Source organism: Centruroides sculpturatus, unplaced genomic scaffold (assembly GCF_000671375.1).
Source record: "Centruroides sculpturatus isolate CEXI.00-Female unplaced genomic scaffold, Cexi_2.0 scaffold724, whole genome shotgun sequence".
NCBI classification, from domain to species: Eukaryota; Metazoa; Arthropoda; class Arachnida; order Scorpiones; family Buthidae; genus Centruroides; species Centruroides sculpturatus.
Genome location: NW_019384937.1, coordinates 21,361 through 48,002, shown reverse-complemented (window position 1 = coordinate 48,002; position 26,642 = coordinate 21,361). Strand labels below are relative to the sequence as shown.

The 26,642-nt window shown below is 29.3% G+C and overlaps 1 protein-coding gene across 1 annotated transcript; it reads right to left on the bottom strand.

Annotated features, from left to right (window-relative positions):
* Positions 1-1,579: 1,579 nt before the first annotated feature.
* LOC111632072 (neural cell adhesion molecule 1-A-like) lies at positions 1,580-26,347 on the bottom strand (the record flags this gene model as incomplete). Its single annotated transcript, XM_023376424.1, has 8 exons — positions 1,580-2,747; positions 6,243-6,416; positions 8,228-8,324; positions 9,445-9,629; positions 9,705-9,848; positions 12,257-12,391; positions 15,994-16,139; positions 26,185-26,347. Coding segments are annotated over 8 exons (1,262 nt in total), but the record flags the coding sequence as incomplete, so codon positions are not given.
* Between the last annotated feature and the right edge of the window lie 295 nt (positions 26,348-26,642).

Here is a 26,642-nt window from a genome sequence, read left to right as displayed (position 1 = left end):
TTTCTTTAAAACCGTAGAGAGATGAAAAAAGAGATTGATATTCTGTCACGTCTTACGTGAGTTATAGATTTTTTTTTCTGAATACTTTATTGTAAGAAACACGATAATTAATGACATTTATTAATTATTTTTTATAGAAATAATGATTCTTCAAGAGACGTTCGTATAAAAAACAAGCTTTTAATAAAATACACAATTTAAAACCCGATATTGTCAATAACCGAGAAATGAAAGCAAAAATTGGAAACAGGCACACACAACATAGGCCAGTGTTGTACAACCTAGTGCTTTGTTGATGTTCCTGGCACACATAGTACAATCATCTTCTTGATTTTTTTTATATTTTGGTTTTTTTTATAAGGATAAAACTGACATTTATGAACACCGATAAATTGCATTCTTGTCAAAACATTTAGCTCACACTCATCATAATTATAGAATTTCTGCGTCATGGGTTGTATGCATTAACGCAATTGTTATCAGTTATAATTCTTCCATCTTGCTGTTTTTTTATTTTCCTTAAACATTCAACAATTTTCTTTATATTCATTGTGTCGGGTGGTGTAACACAAAAATCTTCTGTAGCTATGGTCAATTTTAAAATATAGTTTACAGTTCTCGCAACACGGCTTCGTACGCTCACTCCTTTCATCAGAAACAAGAAACGACAAGAGTTTATGGATTTGTACAGTTAAAAAGAACGAGAAAAAGTAAAGATAATTGGAATAAGTTAGTGATATTGTATAGTGATTTTAATTTATTTTTATCTGAAATCGTATAAATCTTTAACTTGGCACGTTAAATCTGATTAAGAGAAGAGGGAAATAAAAGAAGATACAATTTCAATGCGGTCAGTGAACTCTTTACATCTTAAGCTATCTTACTACTTATTACGTAAAGAGGAGGGGGATGAACCATTAGGAATTATCAAATGTGCTCTTTCAAGCGTCTTGTCTTTCTTTTCTGAATTACTAGAAATAAATTTTCTGCTGCACTCCAGCAATTTTATCATCGTTAGTGATTTCTTCTTCACGCGCGATGTACTATCATAACGGGTGTAGATTTGGCTGATTTTCTTTGTTCGTCTGGCTATCGTGACCTGTTTATTCCTTTAAATCAATGAAAAAAATGTTAAATAATAGCTAAACAACAGAAAAATATCGAAATGGTCTTAAACTTACAAGTTAAAATGTATAATTTCTGATGCGTGTTATATATAAAAATAACAAGTAAATGTATCTTCTAGCATTTTCGATTATAGAACATTCGTTGCTTAAATATTTCAGTTTTCAGGAAAGTTAGAAATATACATTGAGCATTAGCAAAAGAGACAGAAAAATTCTTATAAAACCTTTTAAAATTGCGATTAAAAAGTAATCGAAATTTTAAATAATTTTATAAGAATTTTTCTAACTAATCTGGTGATGCTCAATGGATTTAAACCAATATAAAACTTGAAATTTTAAAATTTTGATAATTTTATATTTAAAAGCATTAATTTTATAGAATTACGACTGAATTTTAAATAAAAATCTATGATTTATCAAACAAAATTTACAATTTTTATAATCTTCTCCACACGTCTTGCGTTAAAGGTAAATCGTGCCATTTTGTGAAATAAAATTTAAATATTTATTAAAATAATTAAATAGAAAAATATGTAGATTCATAAATAATTTTTACTACAATTTCTTGTCGTTTCTTGTATCATTTCTAGAGATTTATCCAAGAATAGCGATTCTTCATTTGCATCATCCGATTTTAAGCATATATCTTCCATATTATTTTTAACAATTCAAAAAAATAATGTTGCCTTCTAGATTCTTCTCTACATTTCTCATTATCATGTATACTTTTTTTTATTCATTTTTAGCATCGATCACATTTACACGCACATATATATACATACTTGTATATATGTGTATGATAAATGATAGATGGAGGCTATCACAATACTTCTGAGCTCAATTTGTAACTCCATACAATGTAATTTTTTTCAACTTAAAAATGAAAAAAAAAAAAAAGATTACCGCTTCCCTCTTTTGTAAGCACCAAATTTGGCATCAGACTTCTTCTGAGTTGTTACAATTATTAGTAAAAAATAAATAAAAATAAGTCATATATCTAACAAACTGTAGTTTGATCTAACTTAGGAGACAAACGAACGACATATAATCTTTGATTTCTCGTTATAAACATTAGAAAAAGCACATTTTTTTCTGACAAATAATCAGAAAAAGATTTTTTTGTGTGTTTTTTAGATACCTTCGACAAAGATGCTGGTATTTTTATATATATTTATATATATATATATAATTTTGGAATTGCCATCAGCTATGTAAATAGTTCTAGATAAAGGATATGTTCTTCCATGGTCGTATATTAGCATGTTTTTTGTGTATTTTTTGTTTTTATATAGATGCTAATTGATGAATCAGGCAGGCTTTTCACACACAACACTTACATAGAAGTGGCTCTGGTGTGAGCTGATATCTTTGCAGCATCCCACGGATGTTAGGATACTCATCATCACATTGCACATTTTCCAAGTAACAAAAGTATCATATATATCAGAGCTGAATGTAAATTTGGTGCTCCATTGTTGTCTATAACCGGATCTGCTAATAATCCTCGAGTTCTTTGAATAACTTCTGTTGAATATTTACCAAAACCTGCAGCATTCCTTGCAGCCACTCGTATGACATAGTCCGTATTGTACACTAAATTCCTCAGGATATATTTACTTGCTGTTAAAATATAACACAATTTTAGTTAGTTAATTGAATGGTATTTACATAAAATTACTTAAATTTAAAAAAAATATATAAAATAAATAAATAAATATCTGATGCTACTTCTACTCATACTGACGTGCACTATTCTACTTTATGGTAATGATGTGCGATTTTTCGAAGAGTTCTTCTCAATATTCGATGGCTCAAAAAGTTTAATAATGATATTATTTAGTTTTAAAAACACATTTTCAATTGATTTAATCAATCAAACTTTCATTAATCCTTGAGCAATGGTGTTTACTATGAGGGCCAACACTATACGACTTAAACGCATGCAACATTAATTCTTCCTCCATCTCTTTACAGAGAAGATACAAGGATTTATCAAAAATCTTGATATAAATTTCTTAATTAACATTTAACTGGGCAAGATGTAAATGTAACCAACTTGAAGACAGATCTAAAATACTATAATTGAAGGGATTCTATTAGATCGTCAACGTCAACATCAGCACCAAACCCCAAATTAGCTAAAGAAACAACACTTCACTTAGGATAAAAGATTTAAATAATTGGCATTTTCACACTTGTATAGAGAAAATAGAGATAGCTTTGTGTTTATCTTTATAATTTTTTTCTTAATATGATCGGAGAAGTGAAGGGCAAGGAAAACTAAATACAGGTACTTAAATATTACACTGTGCACTGTCTCTAGCTGGGTCCCACCAAAAAAACTTATCAAATTTTCTATTTCTTCCGTCCTTTTCAAAGATTTGGTCTTATTTACATATAGTTTATTAAAGGAACATCATTCGAAAGCGTTGATTTTTCTCTTTAAGCAGTGTAACCAATCTACTGTCGTAAAAACTACTCTAAAAAAACTTGAAATTCCCTCTAAAACTCAGAGTTCCCCTAAATAGTTTTGCTCTAGGTGCAATGCATAACAAAAATGTATTAGTTTTTTGATAAACACAAATTTTCACTTGAGTACTCAAGTGAAAATTGTTTCTCTGGATGACTTTTAGAAAGTCCCACTTGTCGCTGAAAGTCCACTAATCAATATTGGCAGACTTTACAGTTACTCTAAATTTCCCCATCCCTCAGATTTCCCCTAAATTTAGGAAGAAACCCCCAAGTTGACATTACTGTCTGTAACTCAATTTTACAATAATCCAATAAAATATCAGCAATTTTATATTCAAAAGACGAGAACCGAAACTGGAATATCCGGATACAAAGCTTGGAAACACCCGTGAACGACAATTTATACCATAAAAGTTTGTGACATAGAGAATCAAACGCTTATGCAAATCCATAAAGACAGGAAAACAATTAACCTAAGAGGCATTTGTATTAAACCACACAAGAGAAAAAAGTTATATTCATAGCCTTTGTTTATATAATGCACCATGGAAGGATGTGCAGATAGTATGATTATTAACCCATAGCAGTAATCTTTCATATAGACTAATATTGACAAAAAAATTTTTCTAATGACATTTTTTAGATTGATCACCCTGTAATTCTCTGGCCTCGACTATTTTTTATACAAATATATTGCATCAAATTTACAGTAACAAATTATCCAACATGCTCATTCATTCCCTCATTTGTAATTCCATCTTCACCGGGCTTTCGATGATCTAATTATGTTTATAACATACAGTAATTCATTCATTTCAAACTTCTCTATCTTTCTCAGGTGGGTTGACGAACGTAGCCATCACTCCATTGTTAGAAAACACAGCAGTCTAACCTAGACAGAAAATTGAAATGGAGCCCAATTGTGTAAGTTCGTATTACATCTAAAATTCAGGGACAAGACCAATGACACATGATCCGAACTCAGTACTAATCGATACCAAATTAATCACAGAAGAGCCCAACTTAGAAATTAAGTGTATTTTGCAGGAAGTGCTCCTTTGATTTTACCATTTAAGGTGATTAAACTATTCGTCATCAACAGCTGGAAAAATTTATCATCCGTCAAGTTTTACATATCCTGCGATATGAAGACATTATTAGTCATACAATTTTCTGGGATTAAAGTATCCAACTTATCACCTACTCTTTCATTGGCATTTTCCATCATTGCAAGGCCAAGGATCAAAATACACAATACCAATATAGAACGTAACTATTATTAATTTAAGGTTTTTAACAGTGTAATCTCGACTACTATAAAGTTTTTAAATTGATGTAATTAGCGTATCAAACCAGCAGATTTATGAATTAGCATAATTAAACATCAGAAGCCCATACCTTAGAATATTTTTAAGTTTCTGATGCAAGAAGGCTTAAAAGCAGCCTCTTACAAAGCCACTTTTAATCTCTTGATTTCCTCAAGTATATATTGGGCAGTAGGTTGGACAGCCAATTTTCTTGAAACGACTACTCACAATCTTGAAATCAATTTGAAAAAATCCACATTCCCAAAACTAGTGAGCAACAAACCTTGACAATTCCACAAGATAATGTTTAGATTGAATGAATCCATTATTATCTTCGAATTCTGGAAACATTCTCTCTGCGTTTTATTATCTCTTACTTCTGAGAATTCATAAAAAATGATGAAGTTTAACTACAAACGTAGAAATTTTTATGAATTGTCAGAATGTCTGCCCGAAGCGAAGATCTTTTTTCATCTCCCCACATGAAAGGCGGTAGCTTTTTTCTTCACAATTTAGACCGAGGGCACAAATCATCGAAAACAATAGATTTGCCTCCAGACTTAATTTTAACAAAACGAGAAAGAAATTGCTTTCATTAAGCCATTGAATTCAATCAATATCAGATTACATTTACCCGTTCTATAACAATTCCTTCTTACTTCATTAGCCACCGTATTTAGATCGTGGTCCATAATTTCTCAGTAAACTTGAAATTTATCAGGAGAAAAAAACTACATTTTGATAAAGACGATTCCAACTTTTCAATTCTTAACGTCATACTCTTCAAAGTTGCATAACACAGTGTCCTGTTTTTGTTCCGTTCGTTTGTAGTTGATTCACAATAATCATAAACTTTTCATCCATGTACAAAATTTTAAGCATGCTTCAATTCGAAAGGATAACACTAATGCAACACATAGGCGATCTGCCAAGAGGAGGAAGTATTTTCTATGCGGAAAGAACTTCTATTATCCACTAGACACATAAGAAAACCCGAGAAACTCCACGTGGCCGGTCCACTAGTGAGGCGGAAAACCCCTTCGCCCTGTGTTTAGTGATTTCATCCACTCAGCCACTGTTGAGCCATTTTTTAACTATGGTTTCGTCCAATCTTACAACGTTAAATTTGAAAAAAAATTTGTGAAAATTAAAGTGAATTCATGTTATTGTTATTGTTTTTCTATAAAATTGGAGTGAAATTAGCATTGGGACAAAGACAATTTGCATTATTATTAGTGAAAGCATGCTTACTGTGCTGTGAATAGTGCACGAAGTATAAAATTGAATTCACCTGAAAATCTTCCATTGTAATGGCACATATTATCGAAGTACTCACCAACCCCAAATTCTTGACTGTTTGCATCGGGCCAAGCTTCAGAAAGTTGTTTATACTCTACACGATAACCTAAGAGCCTAAGATTATCATCCCTCTCTAATGGGTCATTCAGGTATAGTATAAGCATCCCTGGATCTTCTGCGATTACTGAGATCTTCGGTGGAGGAGGTTTAACTGCAATAAAATTAAATGGCAAATCGCAATGAAAATTAACAATCATAAAATAATTTAAACGCGTATTATATTCAATGATCTGGTATAAACTGTATGCAATTTCATTTAAAATATTGCTTAGTTATAGAAAACTAATCGTAATTAATTATCTAGACGTAAAATAGACAAAAAATTAATTAAATTATTATTAGAAATATAGGTGGTCTCAACAAATATGTAAGATCAAATTCCTGAAAATTTTAAACAATTTAAAATTTGAATTGATGTTTCTAAGTGTTTATTGGTCGAAGTAAGAGAAACGTCATAACGTAGGCGTATCCTCGATATTTAAATCAGTGATGCCAGATCTGAAAACTTTTTACTTATTTTCTTGTTTATTTTAGTGGACTACCAACATTTGAAATTATTATTATTTTTTTTAATGTTTAAACTGTTTTAACGTCTAAATTTTTATTGAATTTATTTACATTTTGAGCATTATAAACGTAATTACTTTTAAATATAATAAAAATAATGCCAATAATAGGAAAACGTTTAAAAAGACTTTTATTGACTCCGTCCTGTGAATACTAGAGAGCCTTTTAAATCATACCAATTGTGGATTCGACTAGGCCCAGAGCCCTGCCCAACATATGACTTATCCATATGAAAAATTTTTGGAGTTGTTTGCCCGGATTTGATCCTGAATCTCCTAGAGCGCCTAAGGTTTCTATTGAGGACTCAATAGAAACCTTAAATAGGAACTAAGAATAGGATTAATAAGCTTTTATCTTCCCTATTTGATACTCTTTCCGTATTTTATTTATTATAAGGCAAATATATTTTAAAAAATTGTGAATTTAATGAATTCATTTTATTATAGAATGAGATTTATGCTATCGTACAGTATGTCTGATTTAAAATATTATTAGAAATTAATAAAATTTTGTATAAACTTAAATTTGCCGGAAAATGTATATAAAGGGTGGCCCAAAAAGTCAGTTAAAATAAATCGTAAATTCAGTTTAAATTTACAATGGTTAACTGCAGCGGCATAGCGTGAGTGTCAGCCGCCCGGGGCAGAGGAAAATTTCGCCGCCCTCTTATTTAGGTATCTCAATTTAAAAGACTAAAATTCAGTTTCGTCACAGAATAAGTAATGAAAAATTCCGTGCTATCGTAGGTGCGACAAAAATATGAAATGAAATGGTTCAAATTTTTACAAGATATTATTATTATTTATTGTGAAATTTTGCCGCCCCCTAAAAATGCCACCCGGGGCGGGCCGCCCCTACCGCCCCTACTACGCTACTCTACTGGTTAACTGACTTTTGGGCTAATTTATGAGCTCGAACCATAAATGACTTTCTAACCACCTAAAAATTCTATTTTGGATAGAGAATTTTTAGATTTATATTATTTTAACTAATAATTATGAAAAAAAAAAAATAGACGAGTGACATCGCCTTAGCTACAATTTTTAATCACCTCTAAATTTAAAAAATCACATGACTTCCGGGGTTCTATACAGTTAATTGGGACCTAAAGCTTCCCACATCCGGTCTCGCTTCAATTACTTCCGTTCTCGAGATTAACGAAGGACGGACGAACACACAGACGGACAATAAACAATTATTTAACAGTATAATTAAATATTTTCACAGAAAACAGCTAGAGACAAGCGTAATTTTCACGCAATTTTCTGCACGAATACCGTGCAAAATCAATGAGAAAATGTAGTAAAGTATTAAAAAAGTCTAAAAATTTTTTAAAAATATTAAAATCAAACTAATATACTTTAAATTTTAATTAAAATTAACACGAAATTTTACCTCCTTGCTCTAAAACTATCGTCCTTTCTTTAACTCCTAAGACGTTTGACACTCGACAAAGATATTCACCAAACATAGAAGCATTGTGTACCTTAATCTAAACACATAAAAAAACACTTCATTAATTTAAACTATAAAATAATAATTAATTGTAATAAATATATAAAAATAGCGTAAAACTTTATAATAATTAGCTATTTAAAGCGAGTTAATAGTAAACTATCATCATCAAACAATACAACAGAGATTTGTTGACGTAAGAGAATTTCTCCCCTGTTACAACCTTAGGGAGGAAACAATTAAGGGAAAACTATTAAGGCATGATAATTGAACTGTGTTATCACGTCACGGATTATGTTTGGAAATTAGTCTTGGATGTAATAAAACCTTAATATTAAATGATAAATTATGAACTTGCACAACAATTAATTGAAAACACAAAACTGACAACGATTAAATCACCCTCTTTACTGCTTTCTCTATAATAAGGAAGAGTGAAACTGTAATAAAATAACTAAACTTTAACTCGTTATGTTTACTTTCAACTTACTATAAGTTTTGGGTGTGAGCCAGTTGCATTGGCTTGATTTTTAAGTTTTTTTTTTTTTTTTAAACTTTAGGTTTATATGATTTTTAATCCTGAAAATTTCACTTGTGTTCGCAGTAGGATTATGGGAATCCTGCTCGTTTGGGATAGAAATAAGATGACTCTTCTTATATTTGAAACAGGAGTAAGAGAATCTTTTTCGTGTTGCAGCAAGGGTCTTATTCGTATTTATGGTAGGGGATGAAAGCCTTGTTTGTGATAGGAGTCAGAACTCGTAAATTTTCGTGTTTAAAGAAGTAACAAGAAAATCTTATTTATGTTTGGGACAAGAACAAGAAAATCCTATTTACGTTTCGAGTAGGAACATGAAAATCTTTCTCGTTTGTTACCTACTTGCGTAGGTACACGATATGTTGCCCGTATTTGATATAGGAAAATCGAAATCCTGCTCACGTTAAAAAAACAAACAAACATTTTCCTCGTTTTTATGATAAAAATTAGAACATCTTTAACTTTAGAATGAAAATAAGAAAATCTTGTTTATGTTTAAGTTAAAAACATAAAAATCCCATTCGTATTTGGATTAGGAGCGTGACATTTTATTCGTGTTGTTGGAAGAAAGATTTTCTTATTCCTTCTTCACCAAAAGAAATCGAATTTTATGAATCACCTGTAAGACACTCCTATCATCTTCGTGGAATGTTTTATATATATTATGATTTTTAAGTATTTCTCCATCTTTTAACCATTCGAAACTAGGTGCTGGATTGGCTCTGGCTTCACAGGTAAGATTTGTAGATAATCCAATACTGCTATAACCCCTACGCATATGAGGCCTTTTCCAATGAGGACTATCTGTAGAATAAAACATTAATCACTTTTATAGGGTTAAAGTCTATTAAAAATAAAGTATCTGAATGGTTATCTTACATTGTACTTGGACAACTATTGTTATTTCTTTGATCTGAGAATTTCTAGGAGCAACAACTATAGCTCTACATGTGTAATTTCCACTATCTTCTCTTGTTATTCTGTGGATAACTAATCCATCTTCGGTTATCTGATATTTTATACCTGAAATTTAAAAAGAAAATTTTATGAAATTTCTCTTTTATTATACAGTATACCAAAACGTAAAAATAAATATTAATTTTGCTCTAATAACAATTGATAATTATAAATTCCTTAATTAATAATTTGTAAGGACTGTTACACAGTCTCTAATAATGTTAAAGGATTTACAGTTATATGTTACCTAGTATTGTCTAAGGACTTACTTATATATTCTCTAGTATTGTGTAAGGAATTGTTTACATATTCCCTAGTATTGTCTAAGGATTCAATTATATATTTCCTAGTATTATTTAAAGACTTGCTTATATATTCCTAAATACGTTACGTTACTCCATTATTAGCTCATGCAGCTATTAATTAAAGTTATAACATACCGAACTATAATAATTATAATTACATTAATTTATAATCATAGTCACAGTTATAGTCACTCTATAACTACGATTCTTAGAATAATTTTAATTTCAGACCTTACAGTTATGTTATCTATAGTTACACTTGCTGTTATAATCAGGTTACGTTACAATAATTGCAATTCTTGCAGTTATGTTACGATATAGACGTGGCGTTACAGTTCTATCGTAACGAATTAAATTGTATAAATTGATTGTACGAAGGGTCTTACTACTAAAATTTTAACTTCATTAAATTTATATAAATATTTATAAACGAGAAACCATTAAACACGAGAAAATTAAATCATCACCTTTTGTTACGAAGAGTAAATAATACATTTGACACATAAACTGTTTAGTAGAATATAAATGAATGAGAATTTAAATGAGTGCAACTATAAATTAACACATTATCTTTACAGAAAAGCACGTAACATATCAAAATGATGTTTACTAGATTTCTAAGCAATTTATAAAGCAATCAGTGCGTAACATAATTTATTTACATTCATTTTCGATTATTGAAAATGTGCTTCTACACGTGTTTATGACGTAAGATTAACACCCCACTCATCTACTACGACATCATTTTAGTCCCATTTTCCTAACCATTTAAAGAAGTTATGAGTCTTCATTTGTTGAAAACAATTACTTAGTAATGTTACGCTTGTAAATAGATATTAATTGATTCGTTAATGTTACTGTCACACACTACTAAATGCGCATTTTTAGTCGTTTGTAAATTAAATTTAATGAATGAATGAATGGTTGGCTTGATGTAAATTTATGGTTTTAAGTGTCTTTACTCCAAACATGTATGAATGGAACATTTGTTAATAGTGAAAGGGTGTTATGTTATGCTTTTCTATAATTGACGGCGTAGGAAATGTATTAGAATGGGGTCTACAAGTGTAATAATTACACATGTTACTTGAAAATGTACAGTACATGTCTATAAAGTCCTTATCTGTGTAGATCTGCTTATCTATAATGGATGTTGAACTTATTTATAATGATTTCTAGAATATCATTTTTATCTGTGACGATATCTGTATCGTAAGCTAAATTTCAGGAATATTATTCTATAGCCTGTTTAGCACGATTTCTAGGTCCTGAACCGAATTCCAAAAGCATTATCTAGAGTCTTGTCTGTAACAATTTCAGAATATTGAACTGATTTCTACTATTATTCTAGAGTCTTGTCTGTGACAATTTCTGCCCATTGGACTGATTTCTGGAAGTATTATTCTAAAGCTTCGTCTACGATTATTTCTAGATCTTGAAGAAATAAATCTAAAGTGGGTAATTCCAAATCTTATCTAAGCCGATTTTGGAATATTTAACTGAAATCAGAGACCATATTTATAATGATTTCTAGTCCTTAAGCCGAATTAAAGGAATAGAGATATCTAGATTTGGAACTTTTACAGCTTTATTCTAGAGTCCACCACGACTTCTGGATCTTAAACTGAACTTAAGTTGCACTATTCTAGAACCTATCTATAAAAATTTTTGTATCTTTAAATTCCAGGAATCTTATTCTAGAGTCTTGTCTATAATTTTTTTTTTTACGTTCTTGAAGTGATAATAAAGAGTTTCACTTGTTTCATTCGATTTTGAACTCTACCTAGCTGCTGTAAAATTGTCTACAATGTTATACTATATATAATTTGCCACATGCATTAAGATATTTTCTATAATATCTGTATCATCTAGAATTTCTTATTATATAACGAAACATCCAATCTTTATCTTGATACTAAAAAGTGCCCTTAAACCTTAAGTTTTTCATGAAAGTGTTAGACGAGAAACAATTCCCGAGTCTTATTGAATTCTTCAATTATTAATTTAGTTAAAAGAAAGATTATAGATATACACTGTCTTCAGTGCATTTTTTATATGTTAAAACGCCAAAAATGATTAATTTTAAATAATTTAATTTATAATTTATGTAAATATATATAGAATAATAAGTTCTAATTATTAAATTAATTAAAAATCAATTATTCTTACCGGGTGTCAACAGCCGCGACCTGAAATACCACGACATGATGGGTCGTGGCTCCGCTTTGACATTGCAAAATACTGTGAAGTTACTTCCTTCTGGAGCTAATTGTACTGGAGGAGTGTGAGCGAAACTTATAGAACCTTTAAAACACACAGAATTACGTTTATTTCTATAAAATATATAGAAAATTTTACTTTCAACTCTTTAATAATTCGCTCTTCGATGGATTTCTTATTAAAGGAATCCATTGAAACAATAGGTTTCAATGGATTCCTTTGATAAAAACCCATTGAATAGCTCGAGAATGAAAGCGTAACAGTTAAAATCCTACATTTTAAATTAAAATTACGTTATAAAATGATTTTTGACCAGTTTGTACACGTAAATGTTTCTTAAACAAGCTGAAAGTAAGCGTAACGTAAGAATATATTTTGTGTTCATAAACAAATGGATGCGATTTCGCGATGCTTCTAATTAAATGTAACTTAATTAAACGTAACATACAAACTTTATACGTTCATCTACAATAACTAGATAATAATTTAATTCACTCCACACTTCCTTTATGCTAAAATCAATACATTTATTCGAAGGTGCAACTCGAAATTCTACATTTTAACACATTTCTGAACCGAATAAAAATTATTTCGTTTGTAAAATATCACTTTATAACATTATTTTATTATAAAATTCTATCAAAAATTTATAAAATTAAATTTAAATATAAAAATAAATCTGTTAAGTGCTAAATAAATGTATAGAAAAGTATGAAGTGTATTGCTCTGTTACTATATGAAAAAAATCCCAGCAACGAGTTGCGTAACTTTCTTGGCAAAAAGTTAAAATCGTGTGTGGCGCCATCTGTTACGAAATTTTATTACATTTTTTAAAATATTATTAATTATTATAAAATGGCAAAAAATCTTAATTTCGAGGGTAGAGACGAGTTTTATGCAACAAACTGTGAATATTAATAACGAGTAAAATCGTCATTAATTTCGACCTTACTGAAAATACACACGATCCCCTTTATTTCCGCACCCCTAGACCCTTAACCACCGAAATTTAATAGCATCAATCCCCCTAATAGACAAACCTCCCAGCAAAATTTCAGAAATTTTCGATAAAATGGGCAGGAGTTATTAACCTTCAAAGAGGATGAATAAAATCGTGCCCCCACACAAACATTCATACATACAGAAAAAAACCCTTGAATTTTTTGCACTTCTCGACGTTTCATCTGGCTCCGAGTCCAAAACTCTTAGGCAGTAACTTTTGACCCCCTTTCCCCTACTTTCCCCACTTTTGACAATACTTTTCTTTCTGTTATATACAACAGTGGGAGAGTAAAAGATAAAAGTGTAGTACTACACTTTTGCGCTGTACTTTATATCATAAAAATTCGTAGAATTTAATCTAAATTATACTTTTAAAGTTAAAAATTGTATATATTAAAAGTATAAATAATTAAATTTCTTTAAATTATTGCAAGAAAAACGCAATTTAATGTTCTTCTATATATTTAACTGGCTCTTAAGTCCGTTACGCCGTTACCGTATAAAAATTCAAGATATATATATATATATATATATATATATATATATAAATGGTAACGGTTAACAATAAAAAAATTTTATAACATACGACGTCTTAAAATATGGATATCTTCCTTGGCAGATTGTGAATTCTGTAGATAACACCACCGAATTATCTTTTATGATCGTAGTTTTTTAGCTTAGTACTTCTAACCTCCGCCATTTTAGTTCCAGTTTCATTGTAGTTTCTTGTGTTATTTCCTTTGATTTATTTACTTTTTTGTAGCCCAGTATTAATTCTAGAGATATTTTAAGTAAAAACGGCTATTCCCTCTTACGATATTTAATTAAAACGAATTTTTATAGTTACTACATAGCCGTTCTTGTTACCATATTTTCTTAGTTTTAAATCTGTTTTTTATATCCGGAATAAATTTATGGTGTGTGTATTTAAAAAAAGATTCATAAGAAAATATGAAAGGTTGAGTTTATTTATTCATTAGACTATTTTTATTCGTAAATCGATAGTAATTTCAGTTTTTTCGAGAAACTTTGAGTGCTGCGGATCTAACGGGCCTCTTATACGTTCATTATGAGTTTGGGTAGGTCCAAAATATAGTTTGGCATACATCAGACACATTATACATTAGGATTTCTGAGAATCTAACCGGAATTCGAATCTGGACCCCTCAAACACTGGGCTATTCTAGATCTATATTAATTAACAACTTCAGGAGCAGTTATGGAGAAGGATATTCTAGAATTTTGTATAGAGCCAAAATATAGTTTGGCATACTCCAGAACATACATTAGGATTTCTGAGGAACCGACAGGGATTTGAATCTATCCGACCATAGTAGAATTTTGATAACCTTATAACTACAGAAACAGAGTGGTACGGATTATCGAAAGTTTTAGTATTTTATAAATATTCGATAAATATTATATACGATGCGGAAACGTCAATGAAATAATTGCACAGAATAAACATTCAAAATGATTCATATGCATTTAATATTTATTTTCCAAACATGTACTGATTTTCGCCCGGGGTCTTTAGCGTATCATGTGCCCAAAGAAATTGTTATTTGTAAAAGATTACCATACCGAATTACAAATAAAACAATTCTGGATTAAGTGCCGGATTAACGAGTTTCTATTGTGAGTGTATATAATGAACAGTTAATTCTATAGCAATACTTAAATATTTAGTAGTATTAACAACACTATTCTAGAAAGGTATTGTACAAGAATAAAAAATTAATAGTGATATTCTAGAAAGAATTTTCAAATGACCTTGAAAATCATATTTTAGAAATTTACAAGAAAAAAAAATGATATTGTAGAATCTCCGAATGGCCTTGAAAATCATGTAGAAATTTACAAGAAAAAAAGGAAATTAACAACAAGGTTCTAGAATTTTTAAGTGACCTTGAAAAATTCTAGAAAAATACATAAATTAAGGATCAATTTCAACAATCTAAAAACTTTAAATGTACAGTACATTAATTAAATTACATAATCATTTACGAGAAACTTATTAAGAATCCAATGCTAATTTCAACGAAAGAAAGAGATGAAACGTGTACAAGATAAACTATATTTTTCTAGAAATTTTTCGTGTTTCCCAATAAACCCCAAACTTGTTGACTTAAGAAAGTTTCTAGATATTTTAAAATCGCATGAAGTAAATAGAATTTTAAGTGCGACGTCACGATAACTGGGAATAATTCTTTTTTCGGTTAAAGCAAAGACACGATCGATATAAAGCTATTGAATATATTAAAAACAAAGTAAAAAAAAATAAACTAGAAGAAGAAAAAATAACGATAATATTTTGGAAAATTAATTAAATCGTGATTTCTTTCGTTAGATATTAGAAAAATAGATTTGATTCCATTAACTGACATGGTCCATCTACTGATTAATTTATCACTAGAGGCAATGGTTTTTCATGTTCTATTTTTTAAAAATTTATTATTGTTTTTTTTCAAACTAAAGACTTCTGACTAATGATACACGCATTTTTACCAAGAGCTTTTATAGATAATTTAACTCAAATTAAGAATATTACAGATTTCCATTTTTCTTTCTTAAATTAGAAAAAAGGAAGAGGAATTGATAAATTTATTTATAAAATTAAAGAAGATATATATATATATTATTATTTAATTGGTATTTTATAAAAATAGAAAGTAATTACTTACGATATACTTGTAAGTTAAAGTGTGTTGTTACTTCCTGTCCGTCCACGATCGCCGAACATGTGTACCTTCCTGCATCTTTTCTCCTTACTTCTTCCACTACTAATTCTAAACCGTGAGAATTGTGAGCCACTGGTGCTACGTATACTCTAGAATTATCAAATATTTATCTATAATTATAAATAAAATTTGTAGAAATTCTAAATTGTGAATATTGATATTATGATCAGCATATATTTTTTTCCTGTGTAAATTAAGCTATAATTTTTCTAGAATTGTAGACAAATTTTTATCTAGAATTTTATAATTAACAGGCACTTCTAGAATTGCATACGTTTAGCTCTAGTATTTTTAAATGAAGGTAGACTTCCAGAATATTAATTTTGTAAATAACATTTTAACAAATAGCATTCTAGAACAACAAATTTCCTAAAAATTTAAACCAATCGGATGCTGATATTTTGAACAAATTGTCTGAACTAAAATTTGAATTCTTAAATTAATTATTTAAACTAGGATTGCCGTTCAGACAGCCGGATGAACGAAGCGATTAAGGCATCAGCTTACTACTCTTAGGGGACTTGGTTTTAAATCCGCGCGAGCAACTCCCCAGAAAATCTTCATGGGTGATCTGTAATGGGGATTAGGACCTTCTAGGACTCCTAGGACCAGAAGGGCGGGTCCCTGCATATAATTTTTGATTATTATTAGTTTACTCATTTATTTTCATGATATATATTGGAATTGCACTGGTAAAATTGCTATATTTTTTCCATCTTTGGACCCAAGGCATGTGTCTCACGTGCCTAGTGGGCTATCCGGCACTTGATGGCAGAGCCGTAACTAGCCATTTCTGTGCCCTGTGCAAGAATTTGCATTTAGGCCCTTAATTTATTTGGTTTTGGGAAAATAATAAAACAAATACATTACAATAGATTTTTAATAAGATTTATTTTAATTGAATTTTTCTGGCTTTCATTTCAGCAAATTCATTAATTACACCATCATAATTAATATTTTTAACGATATTGTATTCTATTGAAATAATAGAAATATTGGATAATCGTTCTTGTCCGTTAGTTAATCTTAAATAATTTTTTATTAAGTTTAACTTGCTAAAACTTCTCTCGCACGAAGCAATAGAAACGGTAAGAGTTAGAAATATTCGAAGAGCGACATTGATATTTGGGTAAGACTCAATTAAACCAAAATCATGAAGAGCCTGTAGAATATTAAGCGGAGATGCAGTTTTTATATTTTGTATAAGAGTCGTTAATTCAAAATAAAAACTTTCAATTTCACTTGTGAATTCGTACTTTTTTAAATCTTTACTATATTTAATAGAGAGATCTGCAGCCGAATTTTTTAAATCAACAAACTCATGAATTGTAAAGACGAGCCACAGAGAAAGCAAAAATCGTCACAGATAGTTTTCATTTTTTCATAACGCCAATCTATTTGACACAATAGAGTGTCAAGAACACTGTAAATTTGTATTTTAAATAATTTTTCGGGTGTCAAGTTACTTCCTTCATCTGGTGTTTTATCTATTTCTATTATCTTAACTCTTTTTTTCGTTTATTAAGAAATCCCTTTTCTATACTTTTTGGTTTGTTTTAAGAATATGATCAATAATAGTATCTGTTAATATTGTTGGCCATAAAGCTATATCATTTATTACTTCCATGTATCTATATATATATCGAAGCGGTTTTTTTGGACTATTTCTGTCTTTTTCGTTTTCGCAATCCCCCTTTTCAGTAGCATTTTAAAGACTGCGGGAGTTCCTTCGGGGCCCTACGCGCCCTCATAGTTCGCTTACCGCTTAATCCGCCGTTCAGGTATACACCACATATGCGTAGCACTATAGAGCAAAAATTGATGTCAGAATTTCTGCACGCCTTTTACAACCTCGAGACTAAGATTTTATTCGGGAGTTACCGTTTTCAATTTAGTAATTTAAAAAAAATCCTCGAGTAGATTTATTTTTGTTACAAAACGTTACCTTTACAGATTTCTAGCTCTACATATTAGAAAAATCTAGAAATACAGTTTTGTATATCGTAATAATATTAGTAGTTGCCAGAAAGCTCTATAAAGTAGAGATAAATCTGTAAATTTGAAAACTATAAACATAAATTTAAATTTCTCGCTACTTTTGGCTGATTTGTCTGAGGTCTCCGCTACCTCACTACGTCCCTCTAAAAGTCGCCACAGTTGGGAACACTGGTGAGCAGACATCTAGGGTATAAATAAGGCGAAATGTAATCTCCAAACCGCGCTGTAGAAAGGCGAAAAAATTTTAAAATACCATGTATAATTTCTTGTGAACAGCAGCTTGGGCCCCCCTTCCAAGTGGGCCCTGTACGGGTGCACCTGTTGCACCTGCCTAGTTACGGCTCTGCTTGATGGTGTATCCCGGATATGTTAAGCCCTTCCCAATACCTTTACTCCCCATTGTAAGCCTGGCCGAACAAACTATGGGTATGATTAGGAGACCCTATTAATGCCCACATGGCGGAAAGATACTGTCATTCTTTAATTATAACTGAAATTCTTGAATAAACTAGAATTTACGTTTTTGATTTAATTCATGAGGCCAGAATTAACATATTTGAACCAATCAATACCGGAATTAAAATATTCTCGAATAATTCTAGAATTAAAAAAGAAGTTCTCAAAATATCCATTTAATACTTGGAAAAATGAACACTTCTGAAGTAAAATCCTGAAGTTATTGCCAAGAATCGATAATGTAATAATAGAAAGAAGAAATTAATGTACTGTTAGCTGTTAATTTCTATTAAGAGATGAATACATTTACAGTGCAACAACACTAAAACTAATCAATGAAATTTTGTAATTCTTCTAGAATAACCAAGAAAAAGGCAAGTAAATTGTAATTAATTAACGAAACGACAAGAATTTCCACCAATTTATCAATAATAATCGAGTACAGTCTCTATGTTTACATTAATTTTGAGCATCATTCATAAGAGTAAACTTGATGGCAGAAATGATAAGAAATAAAAATAAATTTCCAAATTAATTGGGTTCATATGAGTTAATTAACACAAGAAATTAATAAACATTAAATATATTTAGTATCAAAGATTTCAAAAATCAAAGATTTAATTAAGTAAAGTGTTATTGAAATCCGCATCAGTAAGATAAAGATTCTTGAAGATGCAAACAGGAAAAAGAAGAAATTCATAAGAAATTGTAATTTTGTGTGTATTAACAATCAAATTACTGTTTTTAATGATGTAGAAAATAGCCATTTTATTTTCTAATTATAATTATCTTGTGACATTTTCAGTTTATCGACGGTTCACATCAAATTAATTATGAAGCAAGTTCAACAACTGTAATTGATATCCATAACTTACTTATTACTTTTTAATTTTTAGTAATGAAAATTTATTTAAAAAATCAGAAAAATAATTGTAAAAAATTCGAGAAACAGATTAATTAATTAATTATACTTTGATATTTAAAACCGTAAGAAATTTTGATCAGTAATTATGGTTCATCAGTGAAGTTGAAGTATCAATGATCATGGATTGTAGGTAAGACAATATGCAATTTTCATGATTTGTATGTGAATATTTAGCATCTAACTTGATTAATTGGTCATACTTAGGTAATTAATAATTTCTGTTTAATTACTAATAACGGTTTACAACAGTAATGATTAGACAATGATAGCATAACCTCTCAAAAAATTGTAGTATCTCCTTTTGAAAGGTTGTAGTAGCACCTCAGATTCATCTACAATAGTGATGAGTAGAGAATGATATGTAGAGGGTAGTATCACCTTTCAGCAGTATCAATTTTCAGTAATATCAGTAGTCTCATCTCTGACAAGATGAAAGTATCACCTCTCAGCAGCATCGCCTCTCAGCAGTATCATCTCTCAGTATTGTAGCATCTTTCCAGAATCACTTCAGGTTCATTTACATTAGTGATGATTAGAGAATGATTACTAGATGATTGTGGTATCATCTCAACTTTTATCACGCTGATGCTAACTACTGATAAATTTTGTTCTATTTACTATCATTTACAGTACATGTTCAATATTTTGTTAATTAATTTGTAAATCTTTGTTTCTTCCCAATGAAATCATTATTTGAAGTAACTACTGTTATTTATATTTTTATGGATATATAATCTATGGTAAAAATTAAAATTTATATACTTTCTCCTTTCAGAAAATGCAAGACTCTTAATGAAAATTACTTGCACTATTCTCATTTAACAATATTTCAAGGCTTTTATACGAATCATATGCAATGAAGATTATTTAAATATTAAATGCAGTTTTAGAACAAATTTCGGAGTAACTGTTCGAACTGTTCTTAGAAATCTCTAGAAATTTCTTTAATATAATATTTTTGGGATAAGTTAAGTAGGTTACAATCTTTACTTCTACACACTCCTTAACTTCTACAATGACTTTTCTTTAGTTGAGTATATTAAAGATAAATTCAACTTTTCTAATATATGAATGATTTTTTTCACAGTTCTGGTTCTATATTCTATGAAAAAATAATGAATTTTGATAAATCATTTTTCACTATCGTAATTCTATTTAATAACCTCGATTTTCTCGATTCTCTTAAACTTACTCTAAAGAACGTTGATTCTTCTTGAACTTTCTCTAGACAACTCTTGATTCTTCTCGAATTTCCTCCTGACAATTCTTAATTCTCTGAGAGTAATTATCTTAATGTTAAAAGCAGTATTAAGAAAATTAAAATTGTCATTCTTATCAAAATTTTGATTTATTTTCAAAATACATTTTTGTTGAAAACATCATCCAAAGCGTTGTTTTGAACATACAAATATTGATAATTAATTTAAAAAGTTTAGTCAATTTGTCGAGAATATAATAATAATTTCAGCAATTAGCCAATTTATCTACTTAATTTTAATATTTTAAAGAATTTAAAGAATGATTTTCACCTCGTATAACACATTCACTGTGCTCATCTGGAAGCCAGGATTCCAACGAGTAATGAAGATTAATAATGATGTGTCATAATGACAATTATAAGCTACTGGTTGAATATTAAATTAATGTGAAACGAGAAAATTTATTAATATCTTGCACAAAGTGTTCAGGATATTAATAAACTTAATATATAAATTAAATTACACGTCACTTTTTTCGATGCTGCGATAATTGGAAAGAAGCAAGAGTTGTTGTAAATATTTGGCAATTTCTTAAATTTTGGCTGAATGAATTCAAAAGTTGATATTTAAACCTCCATTTTGTGCCACTTTTTTATTTTTATAGCGCTCAGGTAAGCCACGCAATGAGAAGATTGGGTAATAAGTTATAAGATCAATTAGCATTCAATACAAAGCATTCGATTAGTAAATAATTTGTAAATTAGTATACTAACTAGTAAAATAACTAGTAAAATAACTTGAATTTTCATAAAATAGCATGAAATATGCTGCAATTTCATAAATTGTAATTAAATTAGATCGAAATTCCGTACAACATATCAACGTATACAAATCATACACATTGATTTAGTTGCAGCTGGTTCAACTCTTCGTCAATCTCATGAACTCTCCTCTCAGGTTTCCTTTACGTGCCTAACACACAGTGGAAGTTTCCTGTAGAAAAATTCACCCTCACCGCGCGAACCCACGACTAATATTCAGTAATGTTCGCAGCAAATGGGGAGCCTACATACAAAGCGAAATAAAACCAAGAATAATTAATGAAAACCAAATTTAATTATTTAAATTAATTAATTATATTATATTTAATATAATTATAATTATATTAAATATAATATAATTATAATTATATTAAATTAACAAAACGAATTTTTATATAAAAATTGCACGAATCGCATCAACCACTTTCATAAAAGAAAAGAAAATGTCTGTCTTTACGTGGATTTAGTAAATATTTAAATTACAGTAAAAACTACTTTAACAGTGCGTGTGACCTTTTAAAACGCAATTTAAACGTTATAAAATATTAATTTTGCGTCGAACAATACAGAAAACAATATTAAAAATTCAAAAGCCATTGTTGCACCATTGAAGATTAGTAAACAACAGGGTTACCATGATTATTACTTATGACTTTGATTAATTTTCTTCATAATTAAGTCACATTTTATTCCCAAATCAAATTCACAATGAGAAAAATTCCTCTCATCACCTTTAGAATTTCTTAAGCTGAAGGAGTAGTTAATTAAATTAATGTTTTCTCGATTACAATAAAAGAAAAAAATTACAATGACGATTCCCCCCAAATTATCATATAATTAAACAAATCTTCAGGCAATTGGATTAACTTTGCTAGCAAATTTAATTAATGCTATTTTTTCCCCCTTCATTGACAAGTTTCCTCTTTCTGAAGGGGGAACCATTGAAGATAAACAAGAGATATCACAAACGAGAGGTGTTTTCTGCAATTTTAATTGATTTATGTGAATTCTTAATGGTTTTCGGTGGGTCGTTCACGTATCTGCTGTTAGTATGAAACATGTATGAATGGTAACTCCAACCTCCGACGACGGACGCCTTCCAACGACGGACATCTCTATACATAGGCTACTTTTATGAAAACTTTTCACTTTTTAAGCGAAAATGAACGCAGAATGACATCCGGAGAAGTCCACCACCGAACAAGAAATATTTTTTTTGTTTCGTCACTGGCTGTTGTTCAGAGGTTTGAAGAAATTGATGTGGAAATATGTCTTATTACACAAATAAATCGAGATTTTCTTCTGATGTTTTTATTTTAGAATTGTGGATTTGAATCCTATCACTCAAATTGTGGCTAAAAGGTTGTCTTTTTAGTCAAAGAATTAGTTCTAATTATGCACAAAGGACTCAAACCCATAATTGGGGAATAAAAAAGGTTCAAATCTATGACTTCATACTCAAGTTAAGGTCGTGGGTTCGGATCCCGGCATTAAAATTACGATTAAAAAATACTTTTAATTAAAGATCGCTTACTAATCATACACAAGAAGGTTTAAATTGAAGGATTTAAAGTCACTGGTTCGAATCATGGAAGAGATTTAACCTACGACTTAAATCCTTCAATCCTCCAATAGGTATGGAAGGGTTTGAACCTATGATTTTAATATCGATAATTGAACCCATGATAAATGAAAGAATTTAGTCTTAGATACAACCTCTTCCATGATTCGAACCCGTGACTTTAAATCCTTCAATTTCAACTATTGTTGATAACAAATTTTTAATTAAAAGTATTTTTTAATCGTAATTTTAGTGTCTGAATCTGAATCCACGACTTAAACTTGATTGTGACGTAATTGTTTCGAACTTTTATTTTATTTCGATTACGGGTTCGAATCCTTCAATTAATACTTTTTCGTATATTATTGGAACACACGACTCACGAACTAGTTTTAAAGCATGGGTTCGAACTCACGACTTAACCTATTATGAATAACAAAATTAATAAAATTTTATCACTTAATTTAATTAATTAATGTAAAATTGCCATCCGGATGAGGAGAAGGATGCTCCTCCTCATAACATGTAGCAATTAAGTGCTGCAGTGTTGCACTTTATTATAAAAAAAAATTAAATTTCTATAATAAATTTTTAAAATTTTAATGAATTTTGTAATTCTTTAAAGATTATTCTTTATAAATTTATATAAAATTTAATTTTACTGTTTAATAAATTTATAAAATGGCNACTTAATTTTTTAATAAAATTTGATATAAAATTTATAAAAATTATTATTAAAATGAAATTAATTAATAATTTCTTTAAAATTCGCTAGTTTTTTAGTAGTAAAGACGCATTTTCGTTCAAGAGCTTAACAGTAAAGGTTGCGTGTTTGTCGCCATTTATAGGTTTAAACTTATTTAAAATTGATGTAAAATTAAAATTTAAATAAAAATTAAGTTTAAATTTAATTTATTTAAGTTTAATTACTTTATTTTAAAGTTTAAATAAGAAATTTTCAAGTTAGAACAGACACAATTTTGTATACTCTTCGGTTTTATCTGGAGTTTATCATCATCACTTAAAAATCAGTTTCTGCTGTATATTTTTAAAGAAATTTTACGAAATTTATTATAATTCTTATAATTTTTTATTATAAAAGCATTTTTTTTCATAATAAAAACTCGTCAGCATTTGTTCTCTTAGATCTTACTCCTGAAAATGCTAAGATGTTATTCAACATCTTAACTAACCTCCGCATCATTTAATAATAAAAATTAAAAATTTATCTGATTTAAAGGAATATTTATTTTTATTTCTAAATAAATATTTATTTAACATTTAAAACTTTTTATCTTCTTAGTATAATTTAACTTGGTTCTTGCATTTTTTATATTGCTTCGTATGAATGAATCTTACACTAGGAAGGCTCATGAAAGATAATTATTCCCCTTAATTTTATTAATATTAGAGACATTTATGAGAAATTTCCCTCATTTATAAAAAAAATATCTACAGTTTTGTCTCAGAATTAATAGGTAAAAGTAAATTTTGAAGTTAACAGGAGAAACCTTCGTTCTATCTTGTTATCCCAAACTTTCAACAGGAATCCTAAAAGTTTAATGATGTCAGACTTTATCGAAGTTTACGTTGATTTCGCAAAATATTATGTACCTTTTTATTCGTTTCATTAAACTTTTGGCACATTTTAAGCCTCTACATCTGCAAATGTAGGCAAAATTTTGCTAAATTTTACAGAAAAATAAAGATTTTAAGTAAAAATAAACATTCTATTTTCGCAGATTTTCTATTAGTTACATCAATTAAATGGATAAACTCAGATAAGATACTGAGGAAGATGCAGAAAATCTCAAACTGTAGATGATCCATTGAAGATTAGTCTCTCAATAAATGTCCTAAATTCATTTTAAATTACATAAAATATAAAATAATCTTCATATATTGCTGATTATATATAAATTTTAATTCATCTCTGAAGCGCATCTTTCCTCCAGTTTATCCATTGGCACTTCTCAATAACGCGAACAGGAAGAAAGTTAAGAGTAGAAATTATAATATTTTAACATATTTAATGCTTATAAATGGTAAAATTTCTTCAATTTAAGCATTTATACTATGGTCCTAAGTTAATTTAAATCCTATCAAAGTCTTAAACTTGTGAAGAACCTATCTTTGCTCCAAGTCTGAAATCTTCTTTGAAGTCATCTATTTTCACTTTCAATTTCTTGGACTGATTATCAATCTTATCCGACTGGTCGTTCATTTTCTTTTGTAGCTTCTCTTTCTTCTATTTTAGTACTTTTATCCATTCATCTACGCTTCTTTTCAATAGACATGTTTGTTTTCTGCAAGATAAATCCTACTTTCTGTTCGCAAGTTTCGAACAAAAATATACATCAAAGTTGAGCATTTTAAAGAAAATAAACTTAAAATTTCGAAACTTTTGTTAATTTTACATAAAATTTAAGGATATTTTTAGAAAATTGGCATGTTTATAAATCAGGAATTTTATATTTTCATAAGGTACTTCATAATTTTCGAAGTGTCTCTGCACAAAAGAATTGATTGATAGTGTCATTAAAATACAACTTTCTAACTAGGAATTTAGACTATTTTTCAGCCATTTTAACAAATAATTTTATAGAATTTTTTAAGTCTGATAAACAATCAAATTCATAAGATATAGCAGTTTTGAAGCAGGAAATTCATAAACTCGACTCTTTAATTACGATTTACTAGTAAATATTTTTTTGATCCCACTTTTGATTGGATAAATTCGAAATTTTAAACTAAACTGCAACTATTTCGCGAATAACACGAAGAAAAGAGTAAGTAAAAGGAAAAATTATATAATTTCTAATTTAATTTATTCAAAAAAAATCTAAATTTTTAGGTGGAAACACATCTTTAAACGAGAATACCCGGCGTTTTCCTTTACAGAGAATGGTAAAATTATGTATTTTAAATCTATTTTTCTTATTATAAAATCAAAATTTTGATTCATTCTCCTAGATTTATTATACTTTAGATTTGATCTACCCTCTCTGGAGATGGCGATAAGACTCTTTCATTCATAGCATCATCACGCCTCAGAGTGATGGCTTTACAAGTGTTTCCATTATGTACTACAGAATTTTAAAGAGCAGATGAAAAAACATGTTGGACATTATTTAGATATTTGTTTGTTTTTGATCATAAATTACTTTTGCTTACCTTCCTTCACTGACTGTAATGTCTTTGCCAGATGGTGCTTGCCACGTCAATCTGGTTGCACTGCTGTCTTCGATAGCATAACAGGTGATAAAAAAGCTTTCGTTGGTAAAAAAAGCATGCTCTGTTCCTTCAGGACTTAGATAGAGGGGAGCCTTACTGACACCTGCAAGAAACAAACACAAGAAAAAAAGAAACAATGAAGTTTGATCGATCTTGATCGATTTTTCTTATCTTCTAGTCAGTGAATTGTCTCTTAAGGGATTTTCTAAAGAATTGTGTTTTTGTGTGAATCGTTTGACTCTTTCAGATAAGTTTATTTAAAAAAACGACTTTTTATTTCTTTTATATATGTGACATATCTTCTACTGGAATGGAGAGAGGGAAGATTATAGCATCTGAAACGATTACATCCTTGATAAATTAAGTTGTTACCGTCTTAGAGTGTTGTAAATATTAAA